Raw genomic sequence first — 18,116 nt, 5'->3', positions numbered from 1 at the left:
TTAAACAAACCAGAAGCCACTGAGTGATTTGAAGAGAGGAAATTTACATGTGGAAAGTGCTCAGCCCTGGGCCAGTCACCTTCATCCCTAATGATCTCATCAGCCCCCCCCACGATTCCTAGGAGGAAAGCATTTTATACCCATTTTGTAGGAGGAGAAACAGAGGCCTCGGGGTGCCGGCAGTTGAGGAGCCAGCAGGTGGCGCTGCAGCAGGGGCGTCCGATCGGTGGGCGGGCTGCCGTTGGCGCACCTGCTGCCCCGCGGGAGCTACCGGGGGAGCCTGGATCTAACCCCACTGCAGCTTCAGAACATGGTCACTGTTTCTTCCCTCCTGTTTTCCTTCACTTGCCTTAGTATTATCCTTGGAAGGTCAAAACAGAAGTGAGAGGGAATTAGCAAAAGCTCTTTTTTATTCAGAATCGCCTTCGACTCTCCTTCCTCTTCCTCTCCGGAGCTGTTCCACTCCCAGGCTGTCAGTGCTGAAAATCTGGCCGTGTCCCACTTTCTCCCTATTCAGGCCCAGTGTTGGGCCATTGTTATGTCCTGTCTGTAAGGTCACAACCACGTCGGGGGTCTGCCTCTCCTAAGCATATTCCTTGTTTCCAAGTCACTTTCCACGGGGCCGACAGAGTCACCAGGTGAGGACACAGCCTGCAGGCCCTTCCTCCGCTGACTTGGAGAACCTGCTGACCACAGAACCATCCACACTCTTCAGCCGGGATCCAGACTCTTCCCAAAGCTTCGCCTGGGTCCTGATGAGCACTGCCAGCACCTTCCTCTGTCCCTGGCCAGTGCCTGAGCGGGCTCTGCGCTTCCTCCCCACTGGGCTCTGCACGCTCTTCCCCTGGACCTGCCCATCACTGAACGCCCCCGCTTCCTGAACCCCCAACTCAAATGCAGCTCTGGTGTTGAGTGCTGCCCGATGTCCGGTCCTCCTCCTCCCTGCACCCCCATAGCCTGACCTGGCCTCCTCCAGCAGTGCCCAACTCATAGAGAAATAACACCAATCGCAGACAAGCAGAAGGTGAGCGGCCATGGGCACAGAGGGGCCAAGGTGTGTTTGAGAGAAATGGAGAAAATGAGGAAAGAAGGGAATGCGGAGCCTGCTTTTCTGGCGGAAGCGGAGTTCACAGCAAACAGGAAATTACCGTTATTAGACTATGTGGACGTTCGGGCAGCAGCTCCGGTTCTAGCTGCTGCATCTCCTTTCCCTGTGCTAATCCAGCCAGTCCGGGGGCACTCCAACGAGACAACACACCCCATTCAAGAGAGTCTCGAGAAGTGGCTAAGCTACGGTGCATTGTTCACTGACTTCCATGAAACACCCTGCCTGTAGGATTCATTCCGTTCCTTCTGGCAACAGATTTAAAAAGATTCACAATTCCCATTCTGATGCAGCGAGAAGGAAACCCACTTACCAATACAGTAGCCTGTGGTCATCTTGATTTCAAAGAGGGCGATGCTGGCCGTGCTGCTCTGTCCCAGCACCCCTTCGACTAAAATCTGCACGACACATGAGGAAGAAGGGAGTTAGGCTTCCAACACCGTGTTTTCCTGGCTCGGTATCTCAGAGACTAGTCAGGAGCTGTTCAGGAGCTCAAGGCAAGGCGAGATTGCCTGTCTCAGCTAATTCCTGGCAATCTCACAGGGAAGCAATCTCACGGCGGGCTCTAAAAAAATGTGTGTGTGTGTACAAGGTGAGCAAGATGTCCAGTAAAAGCTTGGAGCCAACTGTCTTCAACTGCTGTCCCAACCACCCCCTCCTCTAGCACCTGTGATGACACCAGTTGGCTATGGATGGAGAGGACGGCTGGTGACCTTGGGGAAACGCATTCTGAGAGCTGTCAGGGCCTCAGGACAGAGGCCTCAGTGGGGAAAACCCTTGGAGGAGGAGGTGGAGGAGGCAGGAAGTACAATCTGACCAGTGGTGGGAGACCCCCACACGAGATGGAAGTAGCTCCTGAATCAACTTGTAGTTGCCATATTGCTTAAAAAATAAATAAATAAATAAATCTGAAAATTTTAAATAAAGAACCCAGGGAAGCATGACAATTTACGTGACTGATTTCAAGAACTGTTGTGGTTCATCTCTGACCCCGTTTCTGAAAGTCTTTGCTTCTCTTTACATGACGTCGGCCCAGTCTTTGGCAACTACGCTGGGAGATTTAGGATGTGGCCTACTGCTGGGTGGACAGTGTGAACTAGAGAGCTTGGACCTCAGTGCTCCTTCCCTCAATCCCACATCCTGCCTGAGGGGAGGAGAAGACGGCTTTTCAACGCTTCATCAGGGAGAGAGATGGGATACAGAATTGAAAGGGGAATCAGGAATGGAGAAATGTTTATGAAGGCCCCATTCTTTCCTCCACGACACAGTTTCAACACGTCACACTTTGCATCTGGCCACGTGAGTCCAGATGTCACGTGGTCGACCTTCCTCTTCCAACACTTCTGATGGAACGACCCGCCATCTTTGAAAAGGACTCAGAACATGTCCTCTACGAATCTTTCCCTCTTCAAAGTATCTCCACTCTTCCTTTAACTATAGTGAGTGTTTTATTCAAAATTTGTAGCAAAAAGACTGTTAGGAAGATACAACACAGAACTCAGAAAGTGTGAAACAAAATGATCAGACATGAGAACACTCTCTAAAGCCCGTTAAAAAATAAATTTCAATTGAAGAGGCTAGTTTAGGCTCCATTTAGACTCTCACAGAATCCCATTTAAATACACAAGAAAGAAATCTGGGAAGAAGCTTTTCTAAAGAATAAACAAAATATTAACTTAATAATTATTAATTACTAATATTCTCCTGGGGCATATCTCTTCTAAAGCAGTGCATCCTAGCACAGGAGATAAGTAACTTCAGTGGCAGAAATAATCACAAGATCTCAGAGTAGCATAGTGCTGTGTGATAAGCCAGGCGCCTATATTCTACCTACCTTGAATTTCTTGGTACTGTTTTGTAAATCCAAGCTGGCTATGAGCCAGCTGTCTGAAGGTTCCTTTGCTGACCAAAGCAAGCGATCAAAGCTTTCATCTTGAAATCTCACATAGAGGTTCAGCCGGCTGGGGTCTGATGGAGACCCTGAAGACGTGGTTATCTGGTAGACCAGTCGGAGGCAGCTCCATTCCTCAGCCTGTAGGTCAGAGCTCAGCAGCACAGCTTTTTCCCCCGGCTTGGCAAAGGAGGTGTCCACATAAATGTAGTGTCCTGGAAAGAGAAAGGAGCACCAGGAAAGCATTAGTCTGCTGTTTGCAACTCAAGGAAATACACAACTGTGGTCCAGTGAAGCTAAGGGCAGGTACGGCCTGCCAATGCATTTCAGTGGCCTTCCAAATGTTGCCTGAACATGGGATCTCTGCCATCTGGTGAAAAACTAGAAGGTCCCACAACACTGAGACTGCAGTCACATGACAACAACGGGCTGGAGCTACACAGTCCTGCCTCTTCAAACGGTAGCATGGGTGCTCCATTTTTGCCATAATCCCCACTACTCCCTATTACCCCCCGACACTGAAGCCAGGTGTCTGTGGCCTACTATCATCTCACATCAGGCCTAGTGAGCATGTTGCATTCGTCCTCCTGGTCTCCATACTCATGAGATTTCAAGAACTTCAGAACCCAGAAGAGCAGCATGTCTCTGCTGGAGTCAGAATACCATGGTGGACTCAACCTTCTCCTTCCACAGCTCCCCTCATACTCAATGATTTGATCTGCATCTAATTTGCACCATTAGAGTAGATTGAATTTATTTGGTTGCCTCAGATCTTGCGGACTAGGCAAAGTTCATTAGCTAATTCTTAAGATTAGGAGTAACACACTCCTCCTCTACAATCTTCCACAACGAAATCTCATAGTTCTGCAAACTAAATGGAAAAGTGTATGCAAAAACATGGAGGACAGAACAAAACGGATTGGAAGCAAGAACGGTAGCCTGAGCCTTCTGAATTTGACTCTGGTCAGTGGCTTCCTCTAGCAGAGACCTGCACCGCCTGTGCGTCTTGGGAGGTAAAACTCCAAGTAAATGTGGCTCCAGCAGGCTCGAGAGCCCATCTTCTGGTGATTATCTTGATTTTTCAGTGACTGCCATAAAAATATCTCTCTTAGAGCTAGAGAGTACTACACTAAGTGAAATAAATCAGAGAAAGACAAACACATATGATGGCACTTATATGTGGCACTTAAGGAAGAAAACAAACGAGCCAGGGATGAGGGTGAGGGGAAGAGCAAGAGGCAAACCAAGGAACTGACTCTTTCCTTTTTTTTTTTTTAAAGATTTTATTTACTTATTTGATAGACAGAGATCACAAGTAGGCAGAGAGGCAGGCAGAGAGAGGGAGAGGGAAGCAGGCTCCCTGCTGAGCAGAGAGCCCGATGTGGGGCTCCATCCCAGGAGTCTGGGATCATGACCCGAGCCTAAGCCAGAGGCTTAACCCACTGAGCCACCCAGGCGCCCCCGAGGAACCGACTCTTAACTATGAATAACAAACCGAGGGTTCTGAGAGGGAAAGGGCCTGTGGAGACTGGGGAGAGGACACTTGCTGGAATGAACCCCAGGTGACGTATGCAAGTGCTGAATCACTACACTGTACGACAGAAACTAACAGTACACTGGGTTCACTAACTGGAATTTCAATAAAAACTTAAAAAAAAATCTCTCCTTGATGGAATCTCTCACTATATCTGATTTTATTATAAGCCTATGCTAATGTTTTCATAGGAAGAACCTTTGAGAGCACATCTTATCAAAAGTTATTTAAAAATATCTTGATAGTATACAGTATGAAAGTTGGTGCTACTTACTGAGAGATCTTGGTATCTCCATCGTAAATGTTGGCTATTTCAAAATATTGGGATTTTGCGTGTAAACTGCAGACCTCAAATTTCTTTTCAGTCCTGCTGTGTGAATGTGCCCATTAGCCATCACAGTGCATCCAGATTTATCTACCTGATTTTGGATCCACTCAGCAGAATAATGCATTTTCCCAGATCAAAGAATGAGCTCAAGAGCCTCCCACCTCTACTAACACCGCCAAGCTCAAGACAGATTTTCTTAACTAATTACTAGTCCCCCACCCCCACCCCACCTTGCCTGGATATAGCCCAGAATCCTTCTAAACAGTGTTCCATGGGGTCACTTACCCATCAGTTTGAGTTAGTACTTGTGATGAAACAATGTGCTTTATCCTTGTTTGTGGCTTTAGTGTCATAAAGAGTTAAACTGAACTAGCTGTCGTCATGTTAGAGGGAAACCAGACAGAAGGAACATGGTAAATTTTGAAGAAGTTTTAGAACATGAAGAGAGAATAAAAAAGATATTGGTATCTGAGATGGTGCCCTTCCCTGGACTCCCACTAATAAAATCGCTATTCTAGAACAAACTGATAATGTTTTTGGTGAGTTGTTTCTTCTGACTTTATTCAGAAGAATCATTTTGCTACTGAGTCAATGAGGTCTTCTTTGTATAGGAAATATTTCATTTATTCTACGCTCAATCTTAGCTAAAGGGTCTAGAAGCGATGCATTTCGTTCATTCTACCTGGATTCACATCTGGAAGTTAATCTTGAACAGAATTTACACAAAATAAAACTCACCCTTTTAATACAATTCAGTGGTTTTTAGTATACTCTGCAACCATCACTGCTACCTATTTCCAGAATCTTTTCACCACCCAAAAAAGAAATCTCATACCCCTTTTTACCCTCCTGCTAGCCTCTGGGAACCACAGATTTATTCTCTATTTGCCTTTTCTGGAAATTTCAAATGAATGGAATTCTATAACGTGGGCTTTTGTGACTGGCTTCTTCCACTTAGCATCATGTTTTTAAAGTTCACCACATTGTAGCATGTATTAAAACTTTGTTCTTTTTTGAGGCTGAATAATATTCCATTTTATGGATATACTGCTATTTAACAACTCATCAGTTGATGGGAATGTGGGTATTTTCTACCTTTTGGCTATTATGAATAATGCAACTATAAATATTTGTGTACAAGTTTTTATGTAACATAAATTTCAGTTCTCCTAGGTATACATCAGGGAGTAGAACTATTAGGTCAACGATAATTCTATGTTTAACTGTGAGGAGCTGCCAAGCTGTTTTCTAAAGTGGCAACAACATTTACATGTCCATGAGGAATGTATGAGAGTTCTAGTTTCTCCATGTGTTCATCAACGCTTGTCACTGTCCATCTTTAGTTATTTTTGCTCCTGGCAGATGTGAAGTGGTACCTAACTCTGTTTTTGATTTGCATTTCTCTAATAAAGAATGATGTAGTGCATTCTTTTGTGTGCTTATTGGCCATTTGCACTTTGTTTTTTTGTCTGTTTGTTTGTTTTTAGAGCAGTGGGGACAGAGGAGAGGGAGAGAGAGAATCTTAAGCAGGTTGCATGCCCAGCACAGAGCTGGATTTGGGGCTCCATCTCGCAATGCTGAGATCATGACCTGAGCTGAAATCAAGAATCAGATGCTCAATCAACTGAGCCACCCACAGACCCCAGCATATCATCTTTGAAGAAATGTCTATTCAAGTCCTTTGCTCATTTAAAAAATTGGGTTACTTCTTTTTCTATTGTTGAATTATGAGATTATATATTCTAGATCTTATCAGATACATGATTTGCAAGTATTTTTTCTTTTCACTTTCTTGATGGTATCTTTTGAAGAACAAAAGTTTTAAATTTTGATAAAGTCCAATTTCCCATTTTTGCTTTGGTTGTGTATGCTTTTGATGTCAAAGCTAAGAAACTACTGTCTAATTTAAAGACATACAGGTTTACAGTTATGTTTTCCTCTAAGGGTTTTATAGTTTTAGCTGTTACATTTAGGACTTTGATCTATTTTGAGTTCATGTTTGCCCATTAAATTGTTCTGGCATCTTGTTGAAAATCAATTGAGCATAGATATAAGGATTTATTTCTGAACTCTCAATTCTATTCCATTGATTTATATAATAAATAAACACTCCCAATGTTGCAAGTCTTTGAGTAATTTCAAGTTCTTAAAAAGTCGATTTTCACGACTGTTGATTGTTTTTGTGGCTTTTATGGGGACAGGATTTTCTGAAGTCCTCATTGCACCATTCTTGCTAACATCATTCCCTTTCTTCACCTTTTTTTTAACCAGTAAGAAAAGAAAAGAATGTTCTGGGGACATTAAACACAAACAAATAAGAAAAAGGCAAAGAACAGGAGAGATCACATGCAGACTGATGCATCAGGTCAAGGGTCTGGGGAAAGATTTATTGGCCACAGTGTTGGGGTCATGAAGACAGGAGGGGAGAGAAGGATACTCCTCAAATACTACTGCTTAGGCAGTTTGAACTGATTTGTAAGATATTTATTAGAAATGATAAAATCTTTACGATGGGTCAGAAAAGGGCCATAAACTTTCAAATAGATTTTTTTCTTTAAAAGTAAGTCAGCAATCAAGCCCAATAATTAAACTACCCTGCCAGAAAGGTCGGGTTCCATGAACCTCAGGGTATGAATGTCTTCTAGTCACATGTACGCATCAGAAAACAACAGAAAAATCTGTTCTATTTCAGTGAAGGCGGACATCACAAACAGAGTTCCAGGGTCACATTCAATTGCTCAACACATCTGTGCAGCTAGAGTTCAATGTATTAATGACTTCGAATAGCCGGTGCAGTGTGCTGGGACTTAAATCCCAGGCCATTGCTATGGCCGTATGGCCAGGATGTGAAATCATGGGGGGCTTCTTGGTATCCCTGAAATTCGGTTTGGTGACTGTACTGTCCTTCAGGAGTGATGGTCATGCCAAGGTGACCATGTGATGGACCCTACCTGGGATTTCTAAAGCATAACCTTTGTTTAAAGGTTCATCATGCATGGGCTTACTGTGTCATCAGTTTCTTTATTTGCAAAATGGGAATAACACAACAATGGAGTCCTATTACGTATACATTCAATATTTGGGAAAGCACTTGATGTACTCAAACAAAAAAACCCAAACCAACTACAAATGACCCAACCACTGTAACATATACATTCACATAAGTTCATACAAATAGCCACTAAATAAAATCTACTTATGTATTTCAACACTAAAAAGGAAAATCGGGGCAAAAAAAAAAAAAAAAAAAGGAAAAATCAGCTGTGTTGCACATAGAAATAGTGTAATACATAGAAAACTATACAGAGAAACTTCCTCTATAATTTAAGGAAGCTCCAAGGGCAGTTTTGATGGGATCTGATTTCCATCTTTTGTGCTAATTTAAGAACATAAATTCAAGCTCAAGTGAGATATGACTTCCCATCTATAGTCCTTATAAGACCCTGATGAAAACTATGTCTATAAAAATTCTTTGGACACTGTAATGTTAATTGTTGGTTATTTCTCTTATCATTGGGGTGAGGGGGGTCCTTTAGTTGTTCCTGAGATAGTGAGAAATTTACATTGCCTCCTATTTGTCCAGGATGGTTCAGAGCCAGTATCTTCAGGTAGAAGACCAGGAACACCTTTTTAGTGCTGGGAGTGACAACAGTCTTCCCTCCATTCTCCTTACTTGACCCTCCATGTGGACGTCTACAGCTCTGCTCTTCCGTGCTGGGCCCCTCCTGGCTGCCCGGCCTCAGGAGCACCTGTCCTCACAGCTAAGCCCCGTCCCGGGCTCTCACCCAGGGTTACTCAACATCCAAAGTGGAGGTCAGCACATTTACTCCTGGTGTGATCCTGGGTCTGATAATGATGCCTACATCCTTATTTTGTTAGCTCTTAGGACCACACACATCTAACACAAGGACACGGCCTTCTTTTTGGCAGCTTCCTTCCTGGGGCTGAAGTCCAGCCCCTGAACTCAGGCGATGACCTCACCAGATTTCCCGAATGGCTTACTTCCTGCCTCCCTGGATGGGGTCCCGCCTGTAGAGGCACACGGCAGGGTGGGTAAGTCGTTCGAATCCCAAACCCACCACAAATCATGGCACTTTGAGCCAGTTACTTACGCTATCGGACAAGTGCTACCTACATTCGTGCAATGAATTTATCTTTAATTCAAAGATTAAACAGGGCAACATAAGTAAAGCCATGTTTAAAACATAATCATAAGTAAAACATAAGTAAAGCTCTTAGCACCACGCCCAAGGGCTTGTGGTCAACTCTTAATAAATGTTAGTTCTTATTTTTCCCGATATCTGATCAGTGTAGTCTCACTAACGGTTCACCCATCTCATCATCTCGTGGTGGACCTCACTGATACCACGGGTTCTACCTGCTGCCGATTGTCCCGTCCTTCTGACACCAGCTCCTGCCCGCTGCCCGGGAGACCCCATCTGCCCCCACATCCGTTCTCCCCCCGTGCCTGCTCCACGGCTGTGGGCACAGCTCGGCCCCTTGCAGTCTGTCCCATGCCACCGCCCAGCTGCATTCTCTGCTACGACAATCATCTCCCAGATCTACCAACTGATCAAAGCAGCCCGGACAATAATGCACGCAGAGACCTACCAGACATTCATAAGGGTTTTAGTCTATTGTGGGGAGAGGATGCCTGCACAGAGCTGCATCTTCAGTACGTACGAGCCACCAGCTTGCCTGGGGAAGGAGTCTTGCTTTCTTTGCACATCGAAGACTTCCAAAAAATTAAAAAGTCAAATGCACACAAAATGCAGTGGGCCTAGGGGTTCTCAAAAAAGGAGATGTCAAAAAATTGACTACCTTGCTGGAAAATAAATAGCATAGCATTTCTCAAATGTAAAAAACACTGTATTAAATACTTGGGATTGTGAATATTTGCTTTTTTTCCTCAATTAGACTCACAATCATTAATAAATGGTTAATTAATTAAAACTGATGACCTCTGGCAGAAGAATGTTCTGTTCGAAATATCAAAGAAAAAATCACAAATTTCTATGGTTTGCATAAGGTGTTCCCACCTTCTGTCCTTAGATTTACCAGCATCCTCTGTGGTTTACTGAACAATTTATGAATATATATGGAGAAGAAACAAAGATTCCAAGGGGACTGACGTTTGTTGGGCTGCAGGCATGGGCTTCTTGACCTGTGTTCTTCCCTCTCAATCCTGACAGAAGATCCCATCAGGCGGAACTTCCACTTCACGAGGGAGGAAAGAGAGATCCAGGAATGTTAATGCAGCAGTCCACGGTCACAGCTACCCAACGAAGGTTGGGCTCCGAGTCCATGCCTTCCCCCCTGCTCCACACTGCCTCCAAATATTTCCTTGCCTGTCTCTTTATTAACTTATCTTTTCATACTTGTATTCATCTTCCTATAGCAGGAGAGCAAAGTTTTCACCCTTTCCCTGATGGAGGAATCCCGGAGGGACAGATGTTTCTGTGCGGAAGCCCCTTTTGGCTTTTCTACACATACTCTTCATATTGATAACATGATAACCAGATTAACTTTTTAGCATCTTGCCTCAAATTTAAAAGGTTTTTGAACACGCGGTTTTCTAAAATTAGGGTATGCCTTATAAGTGATCTACAGTAGTATACCTCCCCACCACCCGCAAAGGATGGTCACAAAACAAAGGTCAGAGTCAATGCAGAGTAAGACGTCTGCGCCTCCACTTGGATTAGAGACAGTGGACAGAGACTCCACAATCTTAGGCTCCGAGAACCCCAGCCATTATCCTCTGTAGATACTGCCGGGGAGGGGGTACTGGGGCAACAAAGAGCCATTCAGCATGAGACTCGTAGGTACAGGGCACAGCCTAGCATGTCGGTCCGATGTCCTAGTAAGTAATTACTCGTGAGCACTGAGCAGAAGGCACTCTGTGTGCATCCTGTGTGTAATCAGTGTCTGTGCTGGACTGGGCCCCTGGTGTCAGACAACAGGGTCCTCTGTGTTATCCAACATGAGCAAGTCTGCCCGACTTCCAACCTCCCTGCGGCCTTAAAAAGCGGCTCCCTATAAGGCACATCTCTTTTCAGTAAATGTTTTTGATGGGAATGGCTTCTCTTCTAGCCTCTCCTTGACATAGGAGTTCCCTAAACATGACAAAGTTCCAAGAAACTTGCCATTCCCACTCAATAAAACTGCTCCAAAGCCCTGATGTTTAGTTAGTCTAAATGGATAAAGCGATGAATGAGCTCTGAAAGGTAGGCACTGAAATCTAAATCCCTCCAGAAAGCAATGCACTGAGGAGGGCTGATTTGCAGGGTGACTACACAGGCAGGACTTCAGAAATGTAACAGATGAAATGATCTATAATCAAGAAGAAGTAACCGGCATTTGCAGTCCTATTTTGGTCCCGAGTAGTAAGAAACCCCTGCCAGAATGAAACCTCTGGTGTAGCAGAGGCTTTCCTGTTGGGGAAGGTTTTAAATACCAATTTGCTTTAGGATAAAGGAAAGTCTGCATTTAAAGAGCAGCTTCAGATTGCCATGTATGGGCTTCAGGACCACGCTAGCTCATAGGGCTGCGGGCACGGGGATCCCTTTTCCTGCTGTGGAAATGGGCTTTCCAGCTTTCCCGGTATCCATTTCAGGAGGAACTGCCGCCGCTCACCAGGGAAGCCAGGGCTGTGCCCTGGACTGTAGAACTGCAGAAACTTTGCGTGCGTGCATGCAGGGGCTGGAAGCCACCTTGCTGTGCCCTGGGGCCTGGAAGCTTTCCTCCACTGCCACTTGCATCAACATTAAAAACAATAGGGAGGCCCAGGGCAGACCCGATGACCAGAGTATGACCAGAAGCTGCCAACATGGGTCCTCGTCCTGGAAGAAGGCCATGGGGGTCGCTGGGGTCTCACTTCTTCTTCTCTGTGATTCAGCAACTTCTCCCATATCTGGGGTGTCTGGGTTCCTTGCTACCCCCTCTCCTAGTTTTGGTCCTACTTTCCACCTGCTCTTCTTAGACTTCTCCTTGGGATCTTCTCACCTTCTGTTGTCTCTTTAAGTGTTTGTTTTCAGTGGTTGTGGGTCTGGTTTCTGTACTCTGATGAGTCTTTTCCCCGTAGCAGGAATTGCCTCCCCAGTATCCATTCTCTCTTGCTTCCTTTGAAGAAGGCTAGCTTGCTGGGGGCGGGGACTACACTGAGCCTGGCCCCTTGCGCCCTGCTAGGCCATCCCTGTACGCAGAGGTGGCCAGTAACGAAGTTCCACGCAGAGATGGAAGAGAAGCTTGTTGGATGGGGTTTCCAGGAAAGCCACTTTAAACATGGGCCTGATGCAGTTGGCTTGTCTTCCCATCTGAGCTGGAGCTACAGTGGCCATGTTAAACGCAGGGGGTCATTTAGGGTGACCAACTCATCCTAGTTAACCTGGGACTTTCCTGGCTTGAAAACAAAAAGTCTCATATCTCGGGAACCCTCTGAGTCCCAAACAAACGGACACAGTTGGTCATTCTAGCAAGTGGCCTGAGGTTGGGAGTCATTGCTGGGGCCCTGGCAGAACCATTGAAGGGGCTGGTTCCTGCCCATACTGTAGAGTCTTCCAACCAGTCTGGACTTCTTAGCTCTGTACTTTTCATCATGACAGAGAAAAGCAAATGCAAGTTTAAACCAGCGATTTAGTTGTTTCTGCTACAGACTTTTCAAATACCTGTCTGATTCCCACCCCCTGACTTTTAGCTTCCCCAATCTGTATCGCCAGCCTGATCCCTCCCCGTCTTCCAGACCCATGTGTCCAACTTCCTGGTGGGCCTCTCCCCTTGGACCAAACCCACTCTCTTTACCCCCAATCCTGTTCTTCCTCTGGGTTCCAAATATGAGTGACTCGAGCCCCTGACTACTCAATGAACAATTAAGAAATCTCAGCATCTTCACTGATATCCCTTCTTTCTCCTTTCCCAAAAGTCTATCAGTCTTGATGACTTAATTTCCTAAATTCCTCTCCAAACCATCCATTCCACCAGGTCTCCTCTCCTGCTCCATTTCAGAACACTAGCTTCTGCCTGGAGTATTGAGGCAGGCTTCCTGCTTATGCAGGGAACCTTGCCCTACTCAAATCTGATCTCCACACGGTAGCCACAGTATTTGCAATGCTTTCTGGCCTAAAACACCTGGGAGAATTGCCACTGTCCTTGACTTATAAGGCCCTGATGTTCTGGCTGTTCTGGCTCACCACCACATCCTTGTCACAGTCTACAGCAGCACAGAGTTTCTTTTAGCTCCTTTATGCTAAGGTGCCACACTCCCTCTTGCTTCTCAGCCTTTTCAAATGGTGTTTTCTTTAACTAGGATAGTCTTTCATCTCCCTTCCTTCATACATTCCACTCTACTAGTTCTTGTTTCCTTTCCTAGCTCACTCCTACACTTTATTTGGGTCTTAGCTCAAGAGAGCCACTATATACCAGTGTGCAGTACACAACCTCGACAACTGTACATGGTGATCTTTTTAGATATTGCTTTTTCCATGCAATATACTTATCTGTATTCTTCACTAGGTTTTAAACATATAAGGGTACATATCACATTTATCTGCCTCCTGGTAGATGCTCTCTATATTTTTAAGGAAATGAATAAACTTCTTGATGATAGATTTTTTTCTGTTATGTCTCTATATAAAGGAAGCATTAAAAGTCTTTTTTATTACAGAGATTTCTCATTAGGTTTCAGTTTCAATTCAATGCACTGTTATCCTAGGAAATGTGGCATTTAATGTAATTTCCACGGGAACCCACACTATACTTAATATTTCATGTATGCTCCCACTGTTAACTTCCCAAAACTCAAATTCTCATTAAGTCAAGATACACAAAGGATTGTTAAAATACACAATTCTTTGCCTTTCTGGAACGCAGAATTTCTGGGAGGCATTCAGAAAATGCTTCAGTGTGTGACATTTCCAGATTCAAGAGAGCTATAGTTTTATCAGTTTCAAATTTCGAGGAGTTCCAAAGTGCAGAGATCAGCGATACATCGGGAAGTGATGAGGTCAGCATTGCTTAGACTTCTCGAATGCCATTTTCGTTCCCACGACAACGGGGAAATTATTCTCATATCCTGGCTAACACTGCGAAAGTAGTCTTAAAAGATTACAAAGCATTAAGCCTGGCAAAAGTAAAAACAAACAGCAGCAGGCAGTCTCCAGTGTAAACAATCTACCAACATTCGAAACCACTACCGCAGATGTCGGTTCCACCCTCCTTTGCAGGGCCCGGGAAGGGTGCAGGCTGAAACCCTGCTGGCCCCAGTGGCAGTTGAAGAAGAGAAGTTTACCTTAGTAACCATCAACAGAAAACCAAATGATGAACCCGCAGTGGAAGGTCATGGGGTATTTGGAAAGGGAGCCACGCTTGATACAATGGTTAACAAAAAAAGTATGAAAACAGCAGAAAAGTCCGCATTCTCTGATAGTGTTTTGTTCTATCAAAAAAAGTCAGTTCTCGGAACACATTTTCCACTACAGGACTTACCAGGCAGGGAAGATATTCCTTGGAAACTTAGGAAATGTGGAGGGAAATGACCTCAGGAAACCGCAGGTAAACAAACACACTGACAGCCCCCCGCCCCCGGTGCACCTAAAGGGAGAAAAGGATTCTTCTCCCATGGAATACCTGTTCATTGACAAGGAAATTTTCTTATTTTGACTTATAAGAGACTCTAAGCCCTATCTTACCAGTTTTGCCAATAATGCTGCTGAGAGCAGAGGCAGAGCTATTTTTGCTCATGCATTATGCAAGGCAATTTCATCAAACAAAAGGAGTTGTACACATTTCAGCTTCATATGAACCAGAATGAGATAGAAGTGCCTATGAAAATGTCACCACAGTACAGGTAAATAAATAAATCTGAATTAAAATATATTTTAAATATATATGTTTACAAAAAAATAGATACATATACATATTTACTTTTATTTGCACTTTCTCATTTCAAATTCAGCATTTTATACCTATTATAAAGTATGAAGCCAAGTACGAATAAGAATATTCAACGTAAAAAAAAAACACAGCTACATGGATGAAGACAGTTTTTTGTTGCTGCATTATGGAGAAGACATAACCTACAATGGTTGAACATCATAACAGAAAGAAGGGTTTAAATGAAAGTAAACCCCAGAATATCTTTTAAATGAGTGAGCTGCTTTAGATTTGTGGCTTTGGAACTTTTTATTTTTCAAACATAATTAACACAGAACTTCATCTATTAACAGAGCAAAGAAGAGTGGATGGGGTTGCCTGGTGGGCTAACAAGTTTTATTCTGTCCTTTGTTGTCTGGGGCAATTTTGCTTCTGGGGTCTGTTCCCTCCCAATTAATCTTGTTTACAGGGCCCCCCGGCTTGTTCTGTGGACCTGGGAGTGGCTGCGACACCCCTGGCTTAGGCAGTCTGGGGTCTCTCTGACATACTAACCAGAGCCACTCCCTGTCCACTCTGAGCCAGACCCCTGCTCCTTCCAAGACTTTGCCCAAGTTAGCGGGATGCCTGGTCTAGTCCACGAATGCACTCTCTCCCTGTCTGTGTAAGTAACCACATACACATGGCCTGAGAAAGCCTTATTTGCCAGACAGTCTTTCCTGAGGTCAAGAGCCAACATGTTCTACATTTCCTCCTAACCCAGCAGTTCTCAATCTTGGAGGCATCTTGGAATCACCGAGGGAGGCCCAGACATCAGTCCACATCCTGGAAGACACCTCTATCTTAGGCAGACTGGGATGGTTGGTTACCCGGCTATAAACAGAATTTGTAGACTCCTCGCCAGTGGCTCTCACGTCAAACCAGGCTTGAGAAGGACTCTTTTTATCTGTTTGCTCTATTCCTTTGGTTCTCTCCCTGCTGACCATGCACGCAATGATGGCAGGCTCTGTGTCTATTCTACTCTCCCTTTTAGCCCCCAGGCCTGGCACGTACTAGATGTTCAGTAAATATAGACTAAGTGAGTTCAGCGGGATAACCTGCCATTCATTCACTCACAATAAAGATGGTTTAAAATAAAGACAATGCTTTTAAAGCCAAAACCAATAAATACTGAAGTCCCTGTTAATATGTTTCAGAAATCCTCTTTAAATATGAAAATAGGGGCGCCTAGGTGGCTTAGGGGGTTAAAGCCTCTGCCTTCACCTTGGGTCATGATTCCAGGATCCTGGGATCGGGTCCCGCGTCGGGCTCTCTGCTCAGCAGGGAGCCTGCTTCCTTCTCTCTCTCTCTCTGCCTGCCTCTCTGCCTATTTGTGATCTCTATCAAATAAATAAATAAAATCTTAAAAATAAATAAATAAATATGAAAAAAAATGTATGACGATGTGCCCAAGGCATATAAGAAATCATAACCAATTTGGTAGAAAAACAAGGCAGTGGGTTTCAATGAGCTGTATGCTATGGAGATCAAGGTTCTAAGGACAAGAACACAGAGAGCAACTGTGTTTACTCCTTTTAATTTTAGAGCAGCTGTTTACAAAGTGCGGGGGTCTGTTCCAGCTCTACGGCAACCCCAGGGTACAGGTGGATAATCATTATCGTTTATTTCACAGATCAGGAAAGCCAGGCTCAGAGAAAACACACTGCCTGATGAGAAGCCGGGTTCTGGACCCCACTTGGATTGCCAGATTAAGTAATTCAAAGTCCTTAAGCATACCACCCAAACATGCCCCCCAATATTGCATGGAACACACTTATACTAAAAAAATGATTTGTCATTTATTTGAAATTCAAATCTGGCAACCCCAAGCTCCAGGCCAATTCTTCTGTGAAAAGAGGCTATTTGGTTTTGAGGATCACTGCGGACCCTCCCAGACAAAGGGCAGAGATGTGGTTCCTTCTCCTTTCTAACCTCTGTGATTCGGCCTTCCAGAAGTTTCTGCACATGCTAGCTTGTGGATGTATGCCTTTCCCCAGCACAGCAGTGGTCCAAGCTGAGGGAGGAAAGGGGTGGTAAAGGATGACACGAACACGGTCTCTCAGGATCACTGAGGATCACTGAGGATCACACTCTCCATGTAGACTCAACTTTCTAAAAATTTCATTATTATTATTATTATTTTGAATACAGAATGGTACGTAATTGAAAGATATAGCAAAGGTTATGCACAGCAAAGGAAACCATCCACAAAATGAAAAGGAAAACTACCAAGTGGGAAAAAAAATACTTGCAAATCATGTATTAGATAAGAGATTCAGATCTAAAACATAAAAGAACTCATAAAACTCCATAGTAAACAAGTAATCCGATTAAAAATGGGCAGAGGATCTGAATAGCCGTTTTCCCAAACAAACATCAAGACAGCCAACAGACAGGTGAAAAAATGCTCAGCATCAGTCATCACCAGGGAAATGCAAATCAAAACCACAATGAGGCATCACCTCACACCTGTTAGAATGGCTAGTATCAAAAAGACAAGAAATAACAAGTGTTGGCAAGGATGTGGAGAAAAGGAAGACCTTATGTGCTACTGCTGGGAATTCAGGCTGGTGCAGCCACTATGGAAAAATAGGGCATTAGGCCAAGTGAAATAAAGCAGCCAGACAAAGACAAGACAAAAACCATATGATCTCACTTATGTATGGAATCTGGAGGAAAAACAAAAAAAACAAAACAAAACAAAAAAACAAAGAAAACCCAAGCTCATAGCAACAGAGAACAGATTGGAGGCTGACAGAGGTGGCAGAGGCCAGGGGTGGGGGGCTGCACGAAATGGGCGAAGGAGGCCAAAGGTACAAACTTCCAGTTATAAAATGAACAAGTCATGGGAATGTAATGTACAGAATGAGAACTATAGTTAATAATACTCTGTTGCATAGTTAAAAGTTGCTAAGAGAGTAGATCTTAAAAGTTCTCATCACAGCACAAACACTGTAACTATATATGGTAACACATGTTAACTCGTCTTACTCTTGTGATCCTTCCACAGTATATACAAATATTGAACTATTCTGTTTTTACCTCTGTGTGAGCCCTGAGCCCTGCAGGGATAGTGTGGCTGGTGGACAGAGCATGGTTTTAAAATCAGGTAGTTCTTACTTTAAAAATGTAGTAATTTCACTCATGGGGAGTCCCTGATACAGCATTTGGCGTCATATAGGTTCTCAGTAAAGCACAGTCTCAGACTCCCTAACTGTCAAATCATTATTATACTACTCTACTGAAAAATGTTTTTATATTGAGGTCATGTACATCAGAGTTTTCTCAAATTCTATAAATTATGTCCCACCCTTGGGGTTTTGCTTTATCTGTGTACCAATTACTTAATGTTTTT

General features: G+C 44.0%; 1 protein-coding gene across 2 annotated transcripts in view; it reads right to left on the bottom strand.

Moving 5' to 3' along the window:
* MAMDC2 (MAM domain containing 2) overlaps positions 1 to 18,116 on the bottom strand; it is a 140,933-nt gene that overhangs the window by 76,511 nt on the left and 46,306 nt on the right. For both annotated transcript variants that reach the window (XM_082696704.1, XM_082696703.1), the window contains exons 3-4: positions 2,940 to 3,211; positions 1,419 to 1,503 (exon numbers count right to left, since the gene is read on the bottom strand). In XM_082696704.1, the coding sequence (XP_082552830.1) occupies positions 1,419 to 1,503; positions 2,940 to 3,211 (357 nt within the window). The remainder of the gene's footprint in view (positions 1 to 1,418; positions 1,504 to 2,939; positions 3,212 to 18,116) is intronic.

The sequence above is a fragment of the Mustela nivalis genome (genome assembly GCF_964662115.1).
Source record: "Mustela nivalis genome assembly, chromosome: 13".
Lineage (NCBI taxonomy): Eukaryota > Metazoa > Chordata > Mammalia > Carnivora > Mustelidae > Mustela > Mustela nivalis.
Note: the sequence above shows the minus strand (reverse complement) of the source record. Positions and strands in the feature narration are given on the sequence as shown.